Source organism: Apodemus sylvaticus, chromosome 6 (genome assembly GCF_947179515.1).
Source record: "Apodemus sylvaticus chromosome 6, mApoSyl1.1, whole genome shotgun sequence".
In the NCBI taxonomy this organism is placed as follows: domain Eukaryota; kingdom Metazoa; phylum Chordata; class Mammalia; order Rodentia; family Muridae; genus Apodemus; species Apodemus sylvaticus.
In genome coordinates this window covers 86,085,956-86,108,178 of record NC_067477.1, presented here as the reverse complement: position 1 = coordinate 86,108,178, position 22,223 = coordinate 86,085,956, and the positions used below count along the sequence as shown (strand labels likewise).

At 37.1% G+C, this 22,223-nt stretch overlaps 1 protein-coding gene across 1 annotated transcript in view; it reads left to right on the top strand.

The window, feature by feature from the left end:
- The window catches only part of Agmo (alkylglycerol monooxygenase), a 401,155-nt gene extending 390,690 nt beyond the window's left edge, over positions 1-10,465 (top strand). Inside the window, exon 13 of the mRNA XM_052185926.1 lies at positions 9,807-10,465. Coding sequence (XP_052041886.1) covers positions 9,807-9,887 — 81 coding nt within the window. The 3' untranslated portion in view covers positions 9,888-10,465. The remainder of the gene's footprint in view (positions 1-9,806) is intronic.
- Positions 10,466-22,223: the final 11,758 nt, after the last annotated feature.

Here is a 22,223-nt window from a genome sequence, read left to right as displayed (position 1 = left end):
TTGATCTTTTGAGACTGGGTTACCTCACTTAGTAGGATGTTCTCCAGCTCCATCCATTTGTCTGAGAATTTCATGAATTCATTGTTTCTAATGGCTGAATAGTACTCCATTGTGTAAATTTACCACATTTTTTGTATCCATTCCTCCGTTGAAGGACACCTGTGTTCTTTCCAGCTTCTGGATACTACAAATAGGGCTGCAATGAACATAGTGGAGCATGTGTCCTTATTGCATGCTGAAGAATCCTCTGGATATATGCCCAGTAGTGGTATAACAGGGTCCTCAGGAAGTGACATGCCCAGTTTTCTGAGGAACCACCAGACTGATTTCCAAAGTGGTTGCACCATCTTGCAATCCCACCAGCAGTGGAGGAGTGTTCCTCTTTCTCCACATCCTCTCCAACACCTGCTGTCTCCTGAGTTTTTGACCTTAGCCATTCTGACTGGTGTGAGGTGAAATCTCAGGGTTGTTTTGATTTGCATTTACCTAATGATTAATGATGTTGAACATTTCTTAAGATGTTTCTCAGCTCTCCGAAGTTCTTCATGTGAAAATTCTTTGTTTAGCTCTGTACCCCATGTTTTATTAGGGTTATTTGGTTCTCTGGGTTCTACTTTCTTGAGTTCTTTGTATATATTAGATATTAGCCTTTTGTCGTATTTAGAGTTGGTGAAGATCCTTTCCCAGTCTGTTGGTTGACGTTTTGTCCTTTTGACGGTGTCCTTTGCCTTACAGAAACTTTGTAGTTTTATGAGGTCCCATTTGTCAATTCTTGATCTTAGAGCATAAGCTATTGGTGTTCTATTCAGGAACTTTTCCCCTGTGCCCATGTCCTCAAGGGTCTTCCCCAGTTTCTTTTCTATTAGTTTCAGTGTGTCAGGTTTTATGTGGAGGTCCTTGATCCATTTGGAGTTAATCTTGGTACAAGGAGATAAGAATGGATCGATGCGCATTCTTCTGCATGCTGACCTCCAATTGAACCAGAACCATTTGTTGAAAAGACTATCTTTTTTCCACTGGATGCTTTCAGCTCCTTTGTCGAAGACCAAGTGACCATAGGTGTGTTGGTTCATTTCTGGGTCTTCAATCCTATTCCATTGATCTGCTTGCCTGATATTGTACCAATGCCATGCAGTTTTTATCTCTATTGCTCTCTAGTAGAGTTTAAAGTCTGGGATATTGAATTCCCCTGAAGTTCTTTTACTGTTGAGAATAGTTTTAGCTATCCTGGGTTTTTTGTTATTCCAGATGAATTTGTGAATTGCTCTTTCTAGCTCTATGAAGAACTGGGTTGGGATTTTTATGGGAATAGCACTGAATCTGTAGATTGCCTTTGGCAAGATGGCCATTTTAACTATATTAATCCTGCCAATCCACGAGCACGAAAGTTTTTTCCATTTTCTGAGATCTTCTTCAATTTCCTTCTTCAGAGATCTGAAGTTCTTGTCATATAGGTTTGGTTAGAGTCACCCCAAGATACTTCATGCTGTTTGTTGCTATTGTAAAGGGGGTCATTTCCCTAATTTCTTTCTCAGTCTGCTTATCCTTTTTTTTTCCTGAAATAAATAAGATTCTTTAATTAAAAGCATGTTACATTTTTTTATCTTTTTTTAAATTTATTGATATATTTATTTACATTTCAAATGATTTCCCCTTTTCTGGACCCCCACTCCCTGAAAGTCCCATCAGTTCCCTTCCCTCCCCTTGTTTTCCCACGCAACCCTTCCCACTTCCCTGTTCTGATTTTGCTCTATACTGCTTCACTGAGTCTTTTCAGAACAAGGGGCCACTCCTCTGTTCTTCTTGTACCTCATTTGATGTGTGGATTATGTTTTGCATATTCCAATTTTCTAGGTTAATATCCACTTATTAGTGAGTACATACCATGATTCACCTTTTGAGTCTGGGTTACCTCACTTAGTATGATGTTCTCTAGCTCCATCCATTTGCCTAAGAATTTCATGAATTCATTGTTTCTAATGGCTGAATAGTACTCCATTGTGTAGATATACCACATTTTTTGCATCCACTCTTCTGTTGAGGGATACCTGTGTTCTTTCCAGCATCTGGCAATTATAAATAGGGCTGCTATGAACATAGTAGAGCATGTATCCTTATTACATGGTGGGAATCCTCTGGGTATATGCCCAGGAGTGGTATAGCAGGATCTTCTGGAAGTGAGGAGCCCAGTTTTCTGAGGAACCACCAGACTGATTTCCAGAGTGGTTGTACCAATTTGCAACCCCAGCAGCAGTGGAGGAGTGTTCCTCTTTCTCCACATCCTCGCCAACAACAGCTGTCTCCTGAATTTTTAATCTTAGCCATTCTGACTGGTGTAAAGTGAAATCTCAGGGTTGTTTTGATTTGCATTTCCCTAATGACTAATGAAGTTGAGCATTTTTTAAGGTGTTTCTCTGCCATCCGAAGTTCTTCAGGTGAGAATTCTTTGTTTAACTCTGTACCCCATATTTTAATAGGGTTGTTTGGTTTTCTGGAGTCTAACTTCTTGAGTTCTTTATATATATTGGATATCAGCCCTCTATCTGATGAAGGATTGGTGAAGATCTTTTCCCAATTTGTTGGTTGCCGATTTGTCCTTTTGATGGTGTCCTTTGCCGTACAGAAACTTTGTAATTTTATGAGATCCCATTTGTCATTTCTTGATCTTAAAGCATATGCTATTGGTGTTCTGTTCAGAAACTTTCTCCCTATACCGATGTCCTCAAAGGTCTTCGCCAGTTTCTTTTCTATTAGCTTGAGAGTGTCTGGCTTTATGTGGAGGTCCTTGATCCATTTGGATTTGAGCTTAGTACAAGGAGACAAGGATGGATCAATTCGCATTCTTCTGCATGCTGACCTCCAGTTGAACCACCACCATTTGTTGAAAAAGCTATCTTTTTTCCATTGGATGTTTTCAGCCCCTTATCTTTTCAATATTGTACTTGAGATACTAGCTCAGGCAATTAGACAACATAAGGAGGTCAAAGGGATACAAATTGGGAAGGAAGAAGTCAAACTATCATTATTAGCAGATGACATGATAGTCTACCTAAGTGACCCAAAAAACTCCACTAGAGAACTCCTACAGCTGATAAACAAATTCAGCAAAGCAGCAGGTTATAAAATCAACTCAAGCAAATCAGTGGGCTTCCTATACTCAAAGGATAAGCAGGCTGAGAAAGAAATTGGGGAAATGACCTCCTTCACAATAGCCACAAACAGTATAAAGTACCTTGGGGTGACTCTTACCAAACATGTGAAAGATCTGTATGACAAGAACTTCAAGACTCTGAAGAAGGAAATGGAAGAAGACCTCAAAAAATGGGAAAACCTCCCATGCTCATGGATGAGCAGGATCAATATAGTTAAGATGGCCCTTTTGCCAAAAGCAATATACAGATTCAATGCAATACCCATCAAAATCCCAACTCAATTCTTCACAGAGTTAGAAAGAGCAATTCTCAAATTCATCTGGAATAACAAAAAACCCAGGATAGCTAAAACTATTCTCAGCAACAAAAGAAATTCTGGGGGAATCAGTATCCCTGACCTCAAGCAATACTACAGAGCAATACTGTTAAAAACTGCATGGTATTGGTACAATGACCGGCAGGCAGATCAATGGAACAGGATCGAAGATCCAGAAATGAACCTGCTTATCCTTTGAATATATAAAGGCTACTGATTTGCTTGCGTTGATTTTGTAGCCAGCCACTTTGCTGAAGTTGTTTATCAGCTGTAGGCGTTCTCTAGTAGAGTTTTTAGGGTCACTTAAGTATACGATCATATCATCTGCACATAGTAATCGTTTGACTTCTTCCTTTCCAAGTTGTATCCTTTTGACTTCCTTCTGTTGTCTAATTGCTCTAGCTAGGATTTCAAGAACTATATTGAAAAGATATGGAGAGAGGGGGCAGCCTTGTCTAGTCCCTGATTTTAGTGGCATTGCTTCAAGTTTCTCTCCATTTAGTTTGATGTTGGCTACCGGTTTGCTGTATATTGCTTTTACTATGTTTAGATATGGGCCTTGATTTCCTGTCCTTTCCAAGACTATTAGCATGAAAGGATGCTGAATTTTGTCAAATACTTTTTCAGCCTCTAATGAAATTATCATGTGGTTTTTTTCTTTGAGTTTGTTTATGCAGTGGATAGCATTTATGGACTTCCTTATATTGAACCATCCTTGCATCACTGGGATGAAGCCTACTTGATCATGGTGGATGATCGTTTTGATATGTTCTTGGATTTGGTGGGCAAGAATTTTATTTAGTATTTTTGCATCAATATTCATAAGGGAAATTGGTCTGAAATTCTCATTCTTAGTTGGATCTTTGTGTGGTTTTGGTATCAGCGTAATAGTGGCTTCGAAGAAGGAGTTGGGTAGTGTTCCTTCTTTTCTTATTTGGTGGATAAGTTTGAAGAATATTGGTGTTCAGTCTTCTGCACTGAAACCATCTGGTCCTGTGCTTTTTTTTGGTTGGAAGCCTATCTATGACCCCTTCTATTTCTTTAGGGGTTATGGGTCTGTTTAGATGGTCTATTTGATCCTGGTTTAATTTTGGTAATTGGTATCTGTCTAAGAAAATGTCCATTTCCTTCAGATTCTCCATTTTTGTTGAGTACAGGTTTTTGTAGTAGGATCTGATGATTTTTTGAATTTCCTCGGTTTCTGTTGTAATATCTCCATTTTCATTTCTAATTTTGTTAATTTGGATACTTTCTCTGTGCCCTTTGGTTAGTCAGGCTAAGGGTTTATGTATCTTGTTGATTTTTTCAAAGATCCAGCTTTTGGTCTTGTTGATTCTTTGTATGGTTCTCTTGGTTTCTACTTGATTGATTTCAGCCCTGAGTTTGATGATTTCCTGATTTCTTCTCCTCCTGGGTGAATTAGCTTCTTCTTGTTCCAGGGTTTTCAGTTGTTCCGTTAATCTTCTAGTGTAAGCTCTCTCGAATTTCTTTTTGGAGGCACTCAAAGCTATGAGCTTTCCTCTTAGCACTGTTTTCATTGTGTCCCATAGATTTGTATATGTTGTGCCTTCCTTTTCATTAAATTCTAAGAAATCTTTGATTTCTTTCTTTATTTCTTCCTTGACCAAGGTATCATTGAGTAGAGTATTGATCACTTTCCATGTGTATGTGGGCTTTCTGTTGTTTTTACTGTTACTAAAGACCACTTCTACTCCATAGTGATCTGATAGGAGGCATGGGATTATTTCAATCTTCTTATATTTGTTGAGGTCTGTCTTGTGACCTACTATATGTTCTATTTTGGAGAAGGTACCATGAGGTGCTGAGAAAAAAGGTATATTCTTTTGCTTTGGGATAAAAAGTTCTATATATATATATCTGTTAATTCCAATTGGTTCAAAGCTTCAATTAGTTTCATTGTCTCCCTGTTTAGTTTCTGTTTTCCCGATTGGTCCATTGGTGAAAGTGGAGTGTTGAAGTCAACCACAATTATTGTGTTAGGTGCAATGTGTACTTTGAGCTTTAGTAAAGTTTCTTTTATGAATGAGGGCACCCTTGTATTTGGGGTATAGATGTTCAGGATTGAGAGTTCTTCTTGTTGGATTTTTCCTTTGACCAGCAAGTAGTGACCTTCCATGTCTCTTTTGATGTCATTAGGTTGAAAGTCAATTTTATCTGACATTAGAATGGCAACTTCGACTTGTTTCCTGGGACAATTTGCTTGTAGAATTGTCTTCCTGCCTTTTACTCTAAGGTAGTTTTTGTCTTTGACATTGAGGTGTGTTTCCTGTATGCAACAAAATATAGGGTCCTGTTTACGTAACCAGTCTGTTAGTCTATGTCTTTTTATTGGGGAATTGAGTCCATTGATGTTAAGAGATATCAAGGAGTAGTGGTTATTGCTTCCTATCATTTTTTATTATAATTTTATACGTGTATGGTTATCTTCTTTGGGTTTGATGAAAGAAGCTTAATCTGAACCCAATTCTCCAACATTAGCAAGTCCTGGATACCCCAACACACCAGAAAAACAAGATTTGGATTTAAAATCACTGGTCATGATGCTAGTACAGGAACACATGAAGGACATACTTAAAGAAATTCAGGAGAAAATGGATCAAAACTTAGAAGCCCTTACAAGGGAACCACAAAAATCATTGAAAGAAATCCAGGAGAATACAAAAGCCAATAAGGAGGAAACGCAAAAATCACTTAAAGAAATACAGGAGAACCTTGATCAACAGGCAAATGTCATGAAAGAGGAAACACAAAAATCTCTTAAAGAATTAGAGAAAAACACAAACAAGCAAATGACAGAACTGAGCAAAAATTTCCAGGATCTAAAAACAGAAGTAGAAACAACTAAGAAAGCACAAAGGGAGACAACTTTTGAGATAGAAAACCTTGGGAAGAAATCAGGGACCATAGACGCAAATATCAACAACAGAATACAAGAGATAGAAGAAAGAATCTCAGATGCCGAAGATACCATAGAAACCATGGACTCAACAGTTAAAGAAAATGCAAAATGCAAAAGCTTGTAACCCAAAATATCCAGGAAATCCAGGACACAATGAGAAAGCAAAATCTAAGTATTATTAGTATTGATGAGAATGAAGAATTACAACTTAAAGGGCCAGCAAATATCTTCAACAAAATTATGGAAGAAAACTTCCCTAACCTAAAGAGAGAGATGCCCATGAATATACAAGAAGCCTACAAAACTCCAAACAGACTGGACCAGAACAGAAATACCTCCTGTCACATAATAATCAAAACCCCAAATGTACTAATCAAAGAAAGAATGCTTAGGGCAGTAAGAGAAAAAGGGCAAGTAACATATAAAGGAAGACCTATCAGAATTACACCAGATTTCTCACCAGAGACCATTAAAGCTAGAAGATCCTGGGTGGAGCTCATGCAGACTCTAAGAGAACACAAATGCCAGCTGAGACTTCTATACCCAGCGAAACTCTCAATTACTATAGATGGAGAAACCAAGATATTCCATGAGAAAACCAAATTTACACAATATCTTTCTACAAACCCTGCCCTACAAAGGATAATAGGGGGAAAGCACCATTACAATGAGGGAAACTATACCCTGGAAAGAGCAGGATACTTTAATATTTCTAACAAAGAGTCATCTATAAGGACCAGTTTAGAAGGACATAGTCATTTGATGTCATTTCTGTGACCTTTGGTCATTAGAAAATGTCCTTATATTTTAAAGGTCTAATTACCATCCTTAAAATATTGACTGTGAAAACATCTCAAAAGCATAGCAGTTATTGGCTTTAAAAACTGCAAATCAAGATTGTTCCTCTTTAATAAAGTAAACATCATATCACTGTGGATGGGTTGTTATTAATCTACACAGGGGCTTTCTGGGAACTGCTGCAAATATGAAGCCGAGTCAAACTATTGATGTTCTTGAGCTTGCCTGGTAATCATATTCATTTAACACATTTGAGTTGCTACTGCCTCATCTACAAATGAGATACCAGTCTTGCTCAAAACTCCAAGAGTGTGCCTGACACAAGTATCTCTACAGTACAGTAGTCAGATCTGACTGAGTCACCTGACATCCACTAACTGTACCTCTCTTTGGAAGGTTATTCTAAAGATACCTCAAACAGAGAAACTGAGAAACATGAACCTTGATACTCTGTAGGGTGCTGCCTGCATTTGAGTTGTGTAGGGAGTAGTCAGTGCTTGGGTTTTTGTAGGAAGGAGGTCTATAGTACCCAACTGGACTAGAGTATCAACAGTGCAAAGGCTTCCCATAATGTGGATTAATAACAAAGTCATGACCTGTGATTTTTAACTATTTCACTCTTGTTTTACTTGAGACTTTTTGTAGCACTGAAAAACTAGATAGAAGTATGAATAATCTAATCCATACTTAGAGCCATAAGTAATAGGAAAAATGACTTATGACCCATGAAAATTTTCATAGAGTTTTGGAGGTTTCATGGAAATTACTGTTCAATTTTCCTCCATGGAGAAAATCCTTTCATTCTTAAACATCAGATTCAAACTTAATAAAATCTTCTATATCCATATATATTTCAGATTCTACTAGAGTATACTAATGGTTTGTTTAATAAGCTGAATTTAAATAAAATATTTACCAGTATTAAAGACATCATCTCTGACTGTCTTGTAAAGATATCTTCTTGGCTATCCTGTGAACATTAACTCATTTTCAGAAACAAAAGGAACTTAAAACTCAAATTTAGGAGTATTCACAATTCTTCCCTGCTCCTGGTGTTATTTTACCTGGCACTGCCATGAGAAATCTCATGAGGTCATTTCTCTTGAGTTACAATCAAAAGAAACAATTTGAAAACCAGCCATTAAACACATTGTGCTTGACTTCTGAAGCAATTCCAAAATGTTAATATTATTCTTGTCTTCTGCTCCAATATATGTACTTATTTTTATTTTATTTTTTATTTTTAGGGGCTATAATAGGTTCAAAGAAATGAATAGAGGGGTTGGGGAATGAACTTGTATGACTAGCCAATATTCTGTAACAACAATCTAGAAACAACCAAGAGGTTGAAGTGAAGTTGGAGACAATGCACCCAAGCATCAACATTCTGCAATTTTTTTTTGTTTAATTTGGGTCATTTTGTTTGTTTGTTACTGATATTGTTTCATTATTCTGATCTTGATAGCAAGGGTACTTGTGAAAATAATGGTTGGCCTCAGTTGATGTCATTATATTTGTTTCAGTACCTCACCAGGACATACTCCCAATCTTGCATCTACTGTTTTAGTAGCTTTCCACTGAATATTTTAGTGCACCTTCCCGAAACAGTAAATGTCTTCTTAGGGAGAAAAACCTGATAGTATTGCCATATTTTGGACAAGTCATTGGCATAGTTCATATATATAGAGAGAGACGATGTAGGGAAGTGGCCCACATAGCTATTACAATAAGTCTGGCTTATTACAAACTTAATACAGTGAGTTTGGTTGTTTCGTTCTTTCATCATCAGTCTAAAATGCTCCTAAAATGGAGATCAGGAAGGCAGTTCTATGGCTTAACAAAAGGAACATTTGGAAGAGGTGCATAGACAGGTCCTTTATGGGATATAGTATTTAGATTATGCAGAGTAAAAATCCGATAGCCATTATTCTTGCTGGGAATAGCTGGGTAATCCTTATTACTAAATTCACATATCAAGTTTTGGTGATTGTTTTCAGTTTCAGATGTTACCCAAAAGCAAGAAATTAAACTCAATAGACTCCTCTGCTGATTTCTTATGATTAAGATATATCTTCAATTTTATGAAAATTTTTGCAGCTACATTTTAATACATAGTGAGATCAAAAGATGGGGAAGGTAAATTAGCCACAGTTTTGTGGATTTCATTTCTGTAGAATGAAATGCATGCTTGGCTAGATTATATCACCTCACAGGAAAATGATTCTCCAACAGTGTTTTCACTTCTCATATTCCTAAGCCTCCTTAAATTATTGAAGCAATGACATCATCTGACTTAGAACACATAGCATTCAGTACTCACAAATGCAGAAAAATACTCTCTTCTATTATATTCAGTGTCTAGTTTATATAAACCTGTGCCTTTAAATAACCCATATTTGTAAATGTAAGAGAAATAAAAGACCAAAAAATAACTTCTTAATTTTATTTTTATCTTCACACAGCATGCCCTGTTAAGTTGACTAAACTCCATCCCTGAACAGCTTGCTAAGTTTTAAGTAATTTGCCTGTGTAAAATTATTTGTGTTCATTTTCTTCCAGGAAATAATCTAACTCACTGGAACAAAAGTTTTGACACACTTTTGTTGTTTTCTTTCTTTAGATTTTCTTTTCAGTTTGCATTGCTTTCTGGGGTGTAAGAAGCATAAAACAACTCACCTCTGGCTCTTGGAAGAAGCCTTAATGCATACAGATCCACCAGTCCTGTCAGTTCTCCATGCTGCATTACCTTGATACAGAGGAAGAACAGTATCTTACATGGTACCCACAGGAACTCCTTAGTTAATGAAAAAAATGAAAGCATTTCTTTACCTATTCTTTTCATATTTGCTTTTCTGTTGAAATTAATGTGAATTATTTGTTTTAGCTCTCACTCAAAATGTGATAATTCATATCCATTGAGATTGTATTCAATTCTCTCTCTGAGGCAGCGAATGTGGAAAGGAAGAAGAGGCTTAAATTTTTTCAAACAGTGAAAATTACATTTGTCTTTTTGGTTTCATAACTGATCCTTTAACATTTGTTAAAAGTTTATACTTAAATACATCTCTGTTGTCTTTAAAATATATTGCTGTTTGTGTGAACTTACATCTGCCTCTGCAAATAAATCATCTATAGTGCCCCACTACATAAAAATATACCAACTACATGAAATGATTAGAATGGAAAAGAATCAATCTGTTCAACAGGTTAATCTGCAATACGTAGTTCTACAATGTTTGTTGGTTCAGCATGTTGCAACAACATGAGGAGAACATTATAATTCATGCTGTTTCAAATTGTCATAATACTGATAATAAAATTATCGTAACAGAACTGACAAAGCTGGTATGCATACACTGCTTAAGATATTAAAAGTCTTTTTAAATTATTGGTTATTTTATTTATTTACATTTCAAATATTATCCCCTTCCCATTTCCCTTCCTCAAACACACTATCCCATCCCATTCTTCCTCCCCCTGCTTCTTTGAGGGTGCTCCCCTACCCACCCACCCACTCCTGCCTCGCTGACCTGGCACTCACCTATGCTGGGGCATCCAGCCTTCACAAGACCAAGGGCTTCCACTTCTATTGATGCCAGAGAGAAATTTTTTATATATTTCTTTTGGAGAGAACTTCCATACATAAGAATTGAGCTCATAAAAGGATTGAAAAAGCCTTTAAAAAATAAGAATTGTTCCTTTCTGGCAATATTTATTAGACAATTTCAAGTGACAATTTTTGCAGTCCAAGTCAAAAGTGCTAATCTAAACTGATGACTTTGATTACTCTCAATTCATAGGCATCAGTGAATTAAGGAGAGTAAATGGTCGCTTCATTGTAAGTATTTCACTTAAGACTGCAAGAAAGAAACCTAGGAAGCTGTCAGAGAATAAGGCTGCAGGTGCTTGTGCACCCATGAGACAGGGCTAAAGTATATTTACTTTTCAAGCTGGGACAGCAGAGAAAGATTAAATTTGCATGTTGAAAATATTAATTATATCTCAAGCATCAGAAGTGGGTTTGGCTTTTCTCCATTCATGTTTTTATACGTCTTAATTAAACACAGAAGCTAAGCAAATTCTGAAATCCAAAGCAAATATTAATTCCTGTTTTAGTGCCTCACTAACAGGCATGGCTGGCCTTCTCAGGTGAGAACTACCTTACAGCAGGGAGCCCTCTGCTGGTGCAAAAGTATAAATGTATCATTAACGTTCTTGGGATGCATATTATATATTCTCAAGGATCTCTACAATATTGGTCACATCATTCAATTATGGGGAAAAAACAGTATTTTTTTTATAGATTCTTTAATTTTTAGTTAACATCTCAGAATAGTTTCACATTGGAGAGAGATAGAAAAGTCAGACAGACCAAGAAATAGAGACAAAGACAGATGGACACACACAAACCCATGCTCACACCAAGAGAGGGAGGGAGGGAGGGAGGGAGGGGGAGAGAGAGAGAGAGAGAGAGAGAGAGAGAGAGAGAGAGAGAGAGAGAGAGAGAGAGAGAGAGAGAATACAGGGATAATTTAAAATGACTTTAATGATGAAAATAATTCATGTGCAACAGCATTCTTTGAAGAAACTCTAATGTATTTGCTTTTTCTTTTAGAACATAGCTTTTTCATTATAATTTGGATCATTTTATTTTAGAAATATAGCTATTTTCAAGTTACAAATTTCTAAGACTTGTATTTGAAAATGGTTCCCAGATAGGTGAGATAGTACTTTTATTCACCTTCACCCTTGCTAATTTTCCAGGCCTACTTCCTCTGGCAAACACTAATGCATGATGACAGATCATGAAACTCTTAGTAATATCATAAATTGATCTTGAATGATTCCGTGTAATTTAAGCTGACTCTTGACTGGAAGCCTTTAATTGTCCCTATTCCTCTCCCTCAAGAGAATAGCACTAAAAATAGGTCTTGTCTGTTACTCATTTTTAATAGAGAGATGCACTCTACCTTTGCTGTAATTACGGATTCACTCAGACCTGCTTATCTACCTAAAGAAACAAAATGGCCATGTGTTTATAGGGCAAAACTCCATTAGCAATAGTTACTGGAACCTATTGCAGAAACAAGTATTGTGAAGCTATTTTTCAGAAATCTGAGGAAGGTTGAATCATTTACCCAATACTGCCATGGAGCAAAGCAGGAGCCTGTTTTTTTTTTTTTTTTTTTCCCTAAATTCTCTGAATTCTAACAGCAAAGACTGTGTCACTTCTTCATTTCCTGTTACAAGGTATTCAGAGAAAAACTCAAGAATCACAGGCTCAGTGGCTCAGGAGTAGAGTAGGTCATCATTCTCCAATTTGACGTTCCCACTTCAAAAAAGATTGAAGGAGAATTCTGTGTAATAGTTAAGAAGGTTTATGTGTCCTGGGCTTTTAAACCTTGTACAAGTGATATCCTAATTAGCTTTCTATTTCAGTGATAACGACCATAACCTAAAGCGACTTGGGGAGAAAAGGATTTATTTCATCTTACACTTCAGGGAACAGTCCATCACTGAGAGAAGGCAAGGTTGGAGCTGAAGCAAAAAACTGGGCCAATGATGTTTACTGACTTGCTCCCCATGGCTTATTTAGCCTGCTTTATTATGCAATAGAGCATGGGATGCCAATTGGCAGCCCTACCCACAGTGGGTAAGAAAATGCCACAGACTACAGTATAGATAATCTAGTAGAGTCATTTTCTTAATGTTGGCTCTTCGATTCAGGTGACCCTATGTATTATCTTGACACAAAAATATAATCAGGACAATCTACTATTCAGGTAATCTACTATTGTGTATAAGCTTGTGGTGGCCCCCAAAAAGTTCATCCCTGTTTTTAGTCTGTCTTTCTCACTAAAATTTTCCATTCATTTTCCTGCCATTAGTTAACTTATAATCATGTTTGTTGAACTTCAAATAATCTTCACAAAGCCATGCAAAATTGGTTATGTGATTCTATAATTGCATTCAGAGATTCAACTAGCTAGAAAACTGAATGAGCCCTCTTAATATTTGAGATTCCTAGCTTTTTTTATATCTGTTTCCAAAATTTCCATCTATTTTAACATATAATTTAACTGTTCAGTGAGGAAACGACAATAGAAATTCTAATTCTTTTACATACAATAAATATTTTGGTCTAATGTTATGCAATTAACTAATGAAAGTAGCGGTAACCAGGTAACCAGACTCCATCTCTTGTGTCTTTTCTACAACTCGCCATTTTCTGGAAATACCCATGTAAGATGAAGCACACAGAGCACCTGAGCTCCATGATCTTAAAGTATTGTTCATGTCAGGATTCTCAGCAACTCTATGGGAGCAAAAGCTTGCCTCTGAGGAAAGAGACCGGCAACATTGTATTCATGATCAGAATACATATTTCCAAATCTCATTCTGCCCTCCCTTCTTTTCAATAGCATAGCAATGTCTTTTCTCACAAAAGACAAAAATCCAAAAGTAAAACTCTCAAAGTAAACCGGTTTTCCATTGTGGTAATAATTAATCACTTTTTAATCTAGTTTAGTCTCTACTCCTTGAGATGAAAAACCGTTCAGGTGGCTGAGAACCTGTGCCTAGATAGGTAATGGCTTAGGAATAAAAACAGATACTATTGTTCTGCTAAAGAATGTTTAAATGAAATGACTCCCATTGACAGTCTGCTATACCCATAGATGAGTCATGTATTTATCCATCTTTAGAGAGGCTTCCTCCTATAGCACATGGGAATTAATATAGAGATCTACATTTGGATAATGTCCAGAGAGTGAGTGCCTTTGGAGAATGGGACTTGTTCATCAAACCCCTCCTGTCAGAGCTCAGAAAGCTCTGTCAAAGAGGAGGCAGAAAGACTGTAAGAGTCACAGGTAAGAGATGATTCCAAGGAAATAGTGTCTTCCAGACACAATTAGGAGTGACACACACACGAACTGAAAAGGGATTGTAGTGGCCTGCATGGGACAGGCTTAAGCCAGATGGGGTCCCAGTGCTGACCATGGAAATAATCATGTTTTTTCAGTCCTAACATAGAACGTATTTCTAATTGCCATCTTCTTGCAATGGAAAAAATAACATTCTGCAATAGAGTCTCACTGAGCAGGTTAACAGTGTTCAACAGTATATGAACAATGCAAAACTAAATCCAATGATATTATTGGAGACTATTTGTCTCATACTGCTTGTTTGGACATTTTTTGTGTTACTGATATTTTTGTTATATATAATATTTCTGATTTCATTTTTATTTTTGTGTGTATATGAGTTTTAAAAATTATTCTAATTTGTTTGGATTTTTTGCTTCTTTGTTTTCTTAAGTGAGAGAGAAAGAAGGCATAGAATGGGCCAGTAGAGAGACGGAAAGATTCTCCAGAGGTTGGAAGATGGAAAAAGAAAGATAAAACTATATTACATTAAAATAGCTTCAATTAAAAGCAAACAAAATTTAAATAAAATATTTTAAAATAAAAATATAAATAACATGGTTCTGTCTTGTATGTTCAGTATTTTGAAATTCCATGCCTCTTGTGATATTTAGTACACACCTTCCAACAAATGCTAGCATCCAGAATCCATTATTCAATTATAGATAATTATGATGTGGTTCTAATCACCTTATTTGGATATAATTTAGCATCTTACTCTCAATAAATACAAAGCTCCAGTCAGCATATATTTTTATTATTTATAACTGCACAAAAGAAACAGGGCTTATAATTTACACAATAATTATCTGTGTTCTCCTCCCCACCACCCCAACAAGTCTCTAACACTGGGGATCAAACCGGGGGATTCTCTCATGCAAGGGAAGTGCTTTATCACTAAGTTACATCTCTGTCCCTTATGTGGAAATCTTTCTAAAAATGTCAATGCATGATGGAAACATTTATTTCACAACCTTATATTAGGCTTCAGAGCAATGTATTTCAAAGTCATTTCATGATAACATACTGAGCTTTCGTATAAGCAGTCTAAAGTAGAATAAAGGAGAGCACTTGTCTTCCTAAAATGTGCAAGGTACTAAATTCTATTCCCAGAATAGGATGAAGGAGGAAGAAAGTTTTTCAAGCTCTACTATCATGTTGTAAGGCAGAATTGCTGATATAGTAAAGATCTTATCTATGATAAATAGATGATGGTGACTAAGCATGGGGTTTAAGAACGTCACAGGATGTAAGTGCATGGATTTGTCTCAGACAGCTGCTTGTTGGGCCTCTCAGAGAATGGCCATGCTAGACCCAACCTGACCCAACCAATGGACTGAAGTAGGGGACCGCAGTGGTAGAATTAGGGCAAGTTAGAAAGAAACTGAGGAGGAAGACTATGCCATAAGAAGACCAGCAGTTTTAACAAGCTCAGACCTCTGAGATCACTGAGACACTGAGACACCAACCAGGCAGCATGCAGTAGCTGGTCCAGAGACCCCTGACACATGTACAGCAGAAGACTACATTGGTGTGGTCTCAGTGAGAGAAGATGCTCCTAACCCTGGAGAAACTTGAGGCCACAGGGAATGGAGAGGCCTGGTAGGAGTGGGGACATCTTCTTGGACACTGGTAGAAGAGGAATGAGATGAGGAACTGTGGGAGAGCAAACCATGAGGGGGATAATGACTGGACTGTAAAAATGTAAAAATAAGAAAGAAAGGAAGAAAGAATGAAAGAAAGAAAGGAAGGAAGGAAGGAAGGAAGGAAGGAAGGAAGGAAGGAACGAAAGAAAAAGGAAAGAAGGAAATAGCAAAGGCACATTTAATATGTTTATGAATATTTAGATGTTACACACATTTTAAGATGGAATTATTTTATATGTGCTTTTAAAGAAATTAATCATGAATGTTTTATAGCAGGGGACATTTTGGGAAGATGGGGAGTGACAAGCTATGGAATAGAGAAGGACACATGGTCGAGAAATGTGACCACAGACCTTGCTTCTGTCTGTATTCTGTAAATTAAGTGCCATAGATAGAAATATTAAGCACATATAGCCTTAAGTTTTGTAAACACTATGTAGTAGTTCCAGTTTCTGATATAGTCTCTTCTATTAATGTGAGTGATTCATAAGCAGTGATGTGTTCTATATTTAACAGCATCTTAAATATAATAGATTTTCATGTGTAATTTTTTCTTCATATTTTCTGTCTAATCCAGACAAAATGCATCTAGCATTTTCCCCTTGGTGCCCAAAATGAATTTTAATACATTTAATACTAGGGAAAAATAATGCATGCTGTGACTATCAGTGTTTAAGCATGTCTAATTCTTCCTAGATGGGAGTTATTAAGAGACTTCAACAATAGCACCAGGTAAACAAGTGACAATCACAGAAGCATTGCTGGCATTTGCAATAGTGTATATGATGAAAAAAATAATAAGCCATCAATGATGGATCCCTCAAAATTAAAAATGCATACATTGTGAACTATATATTGAAGATATTTATCAGTCAATGTGATTTACAGTGTCATTAGGGGTTAATGATATCTGTTATTACAGAAAATAGAAATAGATGAGCCAATAAGCAGCATGTGTTTTAAAAGTTGGTGATTTCTTTAAGATGATCATGTCTACAGGACAAGATTTAGCACAGGCAACTGTTGCAGGCATGTAGCTTGAAGAAATGGATTTTTGTTCAGATTAAAAACTCCTCTAGGTTTGTTTCACTTATTTACCAATTACAGCCTCTTAGTGAGCAAACATAATTAAAGTCCTGGCTCCTGAGCTGAAGTCCATATGATCAGCTAAAGAACTCTAAGCTGGTCTCACACAACGCAGCAAAAGAATAACCATTTAACCACTGGAATCATTTGTAAGGTGTTCATTACATCAAATGGGAAACATCTATCACTATTGTTTGAATCAAAATTTAATAGAGAAAATGAAAACTTTTTGTTGATGGTAAGATGAATACAAAATCTGATAGATAACAATACGGTAAACAACTGTACAGAGGGTCAGAAAATGGAATAGAAATATGTAGCACTGGGGATGGGTAACTTGGGGTAGCCACTAGAAAGTCCCAGATACCAGGGAAGGTAGAGGCTCCCTGGAACCAATGGTAACAACGTTTTCAACAAAGGGGAGATAGAACCTTTAGAGATCACCTCCAGAAGATAGGCACAGCCCCCAGTTGAGGAACAGGACCACCCACCTATCCCAAAATTTTTAATCCAGAAATGTTCTTATTCAAAGGAAAGACAGAGACAAAAGACTGATGGAAAGGCCATCCAGAGATGGCTCCATCCCATCTGCAGACACCAAACCCTGACACTATTGCTGATGCCAATAAGCTCTTGCTGACAGGAGCCTGGAATAGCTGTTCCCAGAAGGGTTCTACCAACACCTGACCAATACAGAAGCAGATACTCAAAGCCAACCATCAGACTGAACCCAGGGGACACCAATGGAAGAGTTAGGGAAAGGACTGAAAAAGCTGAAGGTGATTGCAACACCATAGGAAGAACACTATCAATTAACTGGACCACCCAGAGTTCCCAGGGCCTAAACCACCAACCAAAGAGTACACCTGAAGGGACCCACGCCTCCAAATGCATATGTAACAGAAGATGGCCTTATCTGACATCAGTGGAAGGGGAGGCCCTTGGTCCTGTGGAGTCTTGATGTCCCAGAATTGGGGGATGCTAGAGCAGTAAGGCTGGAGTGGGTGAGTTGGTAGAGGAGCACCCACATAAAAGTAAAGCGATGGGGGGGGGGTGGGAGATGCGCTTGGGGCATTGTGGAAGAGCAACCGGGGATGAGTATATCATTTGAAAGGTAAATGAATAAAATGACTTATGAAACAGAAACTATTGGCATGTACATTGTTATATGTATGATTGTTGGTATTCAGAGAGATATATTTATAATATAAAAACATTTTATATATAAAGGATAGTGAGTTATCTAGAGAGGTATTTGTTAAAATAGCAGTAAAAAACAGAGGCAGTGTATTTTCTGTCAGGCATCAGACTGAGTAGGGTATGATGTTTTAAGGAGCATTGGGTGCTAGAGATTGTATCACAGCTTTGCATATGCTAAGCAGTTGCTGAGTCAAAGGTGTCCTCTAACATGTGTGTGCCAATGCCTCCCACAGCCTCCCTCCCTCTCTTACAAACACACACACACACACACACACACACACACACACACACCACATAATGTTTTTGAATATCAACCAACTTCATGCAGTCTACTTTATTACCTTAAGGCTTGGTTTATGTCTTAAAAATAAAACAACTGAATTTTGTAGTGTATACTTTGATCCTGTGGTTGGGTATCCAACTGTGTTGATGGTCCTTGCTTTGGATGGTAAGGATTTTTTTTCCAGGTTTTCAAGACAGGGTTTCTCTGTGTAGCCCTGGCTGTCCTGGAACTCACTCTGTAGACTAGGCTGGCCTCAAACTCAGAAATCAGCCTGCCTCTGCTTCCCAAGTCCTGGAATTAAAGGCTTGTGCTACCACTGCCCAGCTGCTAAGGATTTTCCGCATCAGAATGCAGATTGTGTCTAAGAGCTCAACTCAGATTTAAGAGAACTGAAGTTCTGGTATCTGTCTACATCAATAGCTCCCATAGAATTATTTACACCTTAAAATCTTTTAAAGTAAAAGGGTTGATTTATTCCCAGATATTTAATAAGAAACCATATTTTTATAAAAAGTGAATTTTGTTTAATAGTTTCAACAAACTCCTGATTACATGTACAAATTATTTCAAATAATTTTCCCCAAATAAACTATTTAAATTATATCACATATGGCAAATGACTCATTTTTTTCCAAAATGGGTTTTGTTTGGTGAAGAATAATGAATATAAGGTTGTATTTAGACTTTTCTGATAAATTAGCTACTTAATTTTGACTCTAAATATAGAAAGTAGCTCAGAAATAATGACCACATGCTATCACATCCAAGTCTGATAGCCGATTGTCTTAAGATCTTCATTGGACAGGAAAATGGGATCCCATATCAATCATGTCCATGCTCCTTTATATTTCTGACTGTGCAATGAGTTGTTCATCCAAATTTTTTTCATGTTGTAAAGAAATTGCATTTAGTAGTCTAGGGAACTGTCTCAGTCAATAAAGTGTTGTCATTTACTCATGCGTATCTGATTGAATGCCCACACAAATGTTACAGCAGTATGTTAGCAGTATCTGTCTGTAATCCCAGCACTGGGGGTTCAGTTGATTCCTGGAACTAGCTATGTAGCCAGTCTGGCTAAATTGGAAAGCTGTAAGGTTCATGAAAATTCATTCTCAAAAATTAACATGGAGCATGATTGAGTAAGGTACCTAGCATAGCACACCCGTGTAGATAAGCATGTGAATACGCACATACATACCCCCAACACACACACATACATGTGCATGTATACACACACCTTTGGACTTTCTATAATTTGATTGTAATGAATTAGCAATTTATAATTGCTCATTATAATCAGTTAATAGGTCAGACTTAGAAAAATAAAAGATGAGAACTAGAAAATTATAATGCAAACCATTTTAATTTCCTTCTCCTAATGCAAATCTTAGCCCCAGTTACCAAATCAGTCCTTTAAAGGAAAGCCTTCCTTTCTAGCATCAGCTGTTACTTGCCTCAATACCACTTGAGCACTCTCAATCTCCTCTACTGTCTGTCTTACTTCCTGGGACCTGTGTGTTTTATCTCATTGTTTGCATCTCCTTTACCATGTGCTATCTACTATGCTTAGGTTACATTTATAGAAAGTTTGCTCTGCATTTCTTTCCATGCACTTATTTTGCCACCACATTTTTATTTGCTGCTGGTGCACATTGCCTTTTTATCCTTTTGTAGACTGAAAAGGCTTAGAGAATTCCTCCACGGGCATTTCCTCTGCTATTAAAAATGAATAAACAGCCGCCCAGTTCATACTCAGCACTTGCAAAGCTTGAGAACACAGACTGCACAAACAACTCAGGAAATTCAGGTCATCTGCTCCATATGGTTGTAAGTAGCACCATGTAGTAGTAAGGAAGGTCTGGAGACACAAAAGGAAATTGCTTACTATATCAGGAAACATTCTCGTTTTTACTTCACCATTAAATATGTGAGGTAAACACCATTTTACTGAAAGTATAAATATGATTTTTCAGAACCATAACCTATTGGCATAAAAATGCAACAAAGATAACTTTTGCTATGGCTACTCTGTGCTAGGACCTACAAGAGGCCAAGATCATCTATAAAAAGGGGCTTAGTTTGGATATCTTGATAATTGAAATTTATGACCCTAAATCTGCATCCTCCAGAGGCTCTGGGTTGAATGGAAGAAAGGAAGTGGGGAGCTGATGATGATGGGAAGAACATTGTCCCTGTACAAATGTTGGCTGCCTTATATTCAGCCAACAGTGATGTCCAGAACTAGCTTTGCCCAGATCTCTACTAGAAGGCAGGCTTTGAAACTTTTGTAAAATGAAAGTTATTTTCCTAAGTTATTTTCAAGTGGTCATTGTTGCCAATACGTATTAAAAAGAAACTTCAGACATGGAAATGACTAGTTTATTGTGTTCCCTGACATAGTTTTTAATCAAACTAAATATTAGTGAAGATATTTTTTCAGTGCAGTTTATACCCCTCCCCATACACCCATACACACACATACACACACAAACACACACATACACACTCACACACACACACACACAGAGAGAGAAATAGAGAGAGAGACAGACAGACAGACAGCAACAAAGAAAGAAAGAGACAGAGACAGTTTCCAAAGAGAATTTTCTTTTTTGTTGTTTGTTTACTTTTTGTTTTTTTCTTTTGTTGCAAAACTACATGCTATGTATTTAATTTTGTTGGGGAGGGGGTAGAGAGGTGTTGTCTTCTGTTTCTTTTATGAAGAGTTCCTGAGACCAAAACTAGTTATTTTCTTGAAATATTTCCCCAGCATCTCATAGAATACTGTCACATGACAGAAGATAGATATTAATACTCTATTTGCTCAAAACAGTTTCTATAACCCAAGGAAAAACTGAATCTTTCTCAATATTGGCTACTGCTCAAGATAATGATTACCATCTAATCTTAAATTGAAAGAGGGATTGTAGAAAGCCACGAGGTACAGAAATCATCTACACTGAGCACTAAGACCCTTGATTACTCCCACAGAAGTCCATGTAGACTTGAGAGCCTTGAAGATGAAAACAAGGGAAAGAATTTCTGCGGTGATGTGAAGGTTGGCCAAGGGCACAGCCGATTATTCTTTCCTCTTTAAATCTGGAACATACTTGATCTTCCATTCCCTGAAGTTCATCTGCCTCAACTTCTGATTGCCCTATCTGCTATCCATGTGGCTACCAGCTTTATTCAGGAAGTAACCTGAATAAACCTCACTCAGGAGGCTGAGAACAAGTTTTCAAGCAAGAATCAAAAGTATAGAAGCCAGTACTAAAACAAAGGGGGAATAAAGGCAGTGAAGGTTCTACAGATGGAGAACAGGAAGAGCCATGGGAGGTCCTAATAGGTTCTCAGCCTTATCCATTGCCAGGCCAAGGCGACGTGGATATAAGATGACCGTAGAGTCCAACAGCAATATATCTAACAAACCTGTTCTTTACTCCTCCGTCCTGATTGAGAAGAGGCAGAATTAGAACTGACAGAGCACAGAGAAGCCAAAGCCAGGTCTGCAACACAACCACCTGTCTCTCTCTTGCTCTTCCCCAGACTGCCTTCCCCCAGTTTCCTTCTCCAACTGCATTTCCCCCCCATCTTCCTTCTCCTCAATGTTCACCACAGAGAAATTGCAGAAACTCTACAAATGGAAACTCCTAGAAATGGAGAAAATTTAACTTTTATAAATTTTATTTGTTTACCATAAATATTGACAAATTAATTTCTGAGCTGAGAATAATTTTGCTACTATTGTGAAAATGAATTTTATTATTTAAATAATTTAAAGGTTTAAAATTCAAAGGTCAAAAAAGAAAGGGGAATGGGGCTTTAAGGAGAAGAGATGAACAAAGTGAAAAGTTGTTTTCTTTTTTTATTGCAGGTTCTTTGTTTTCAGATACAATCTC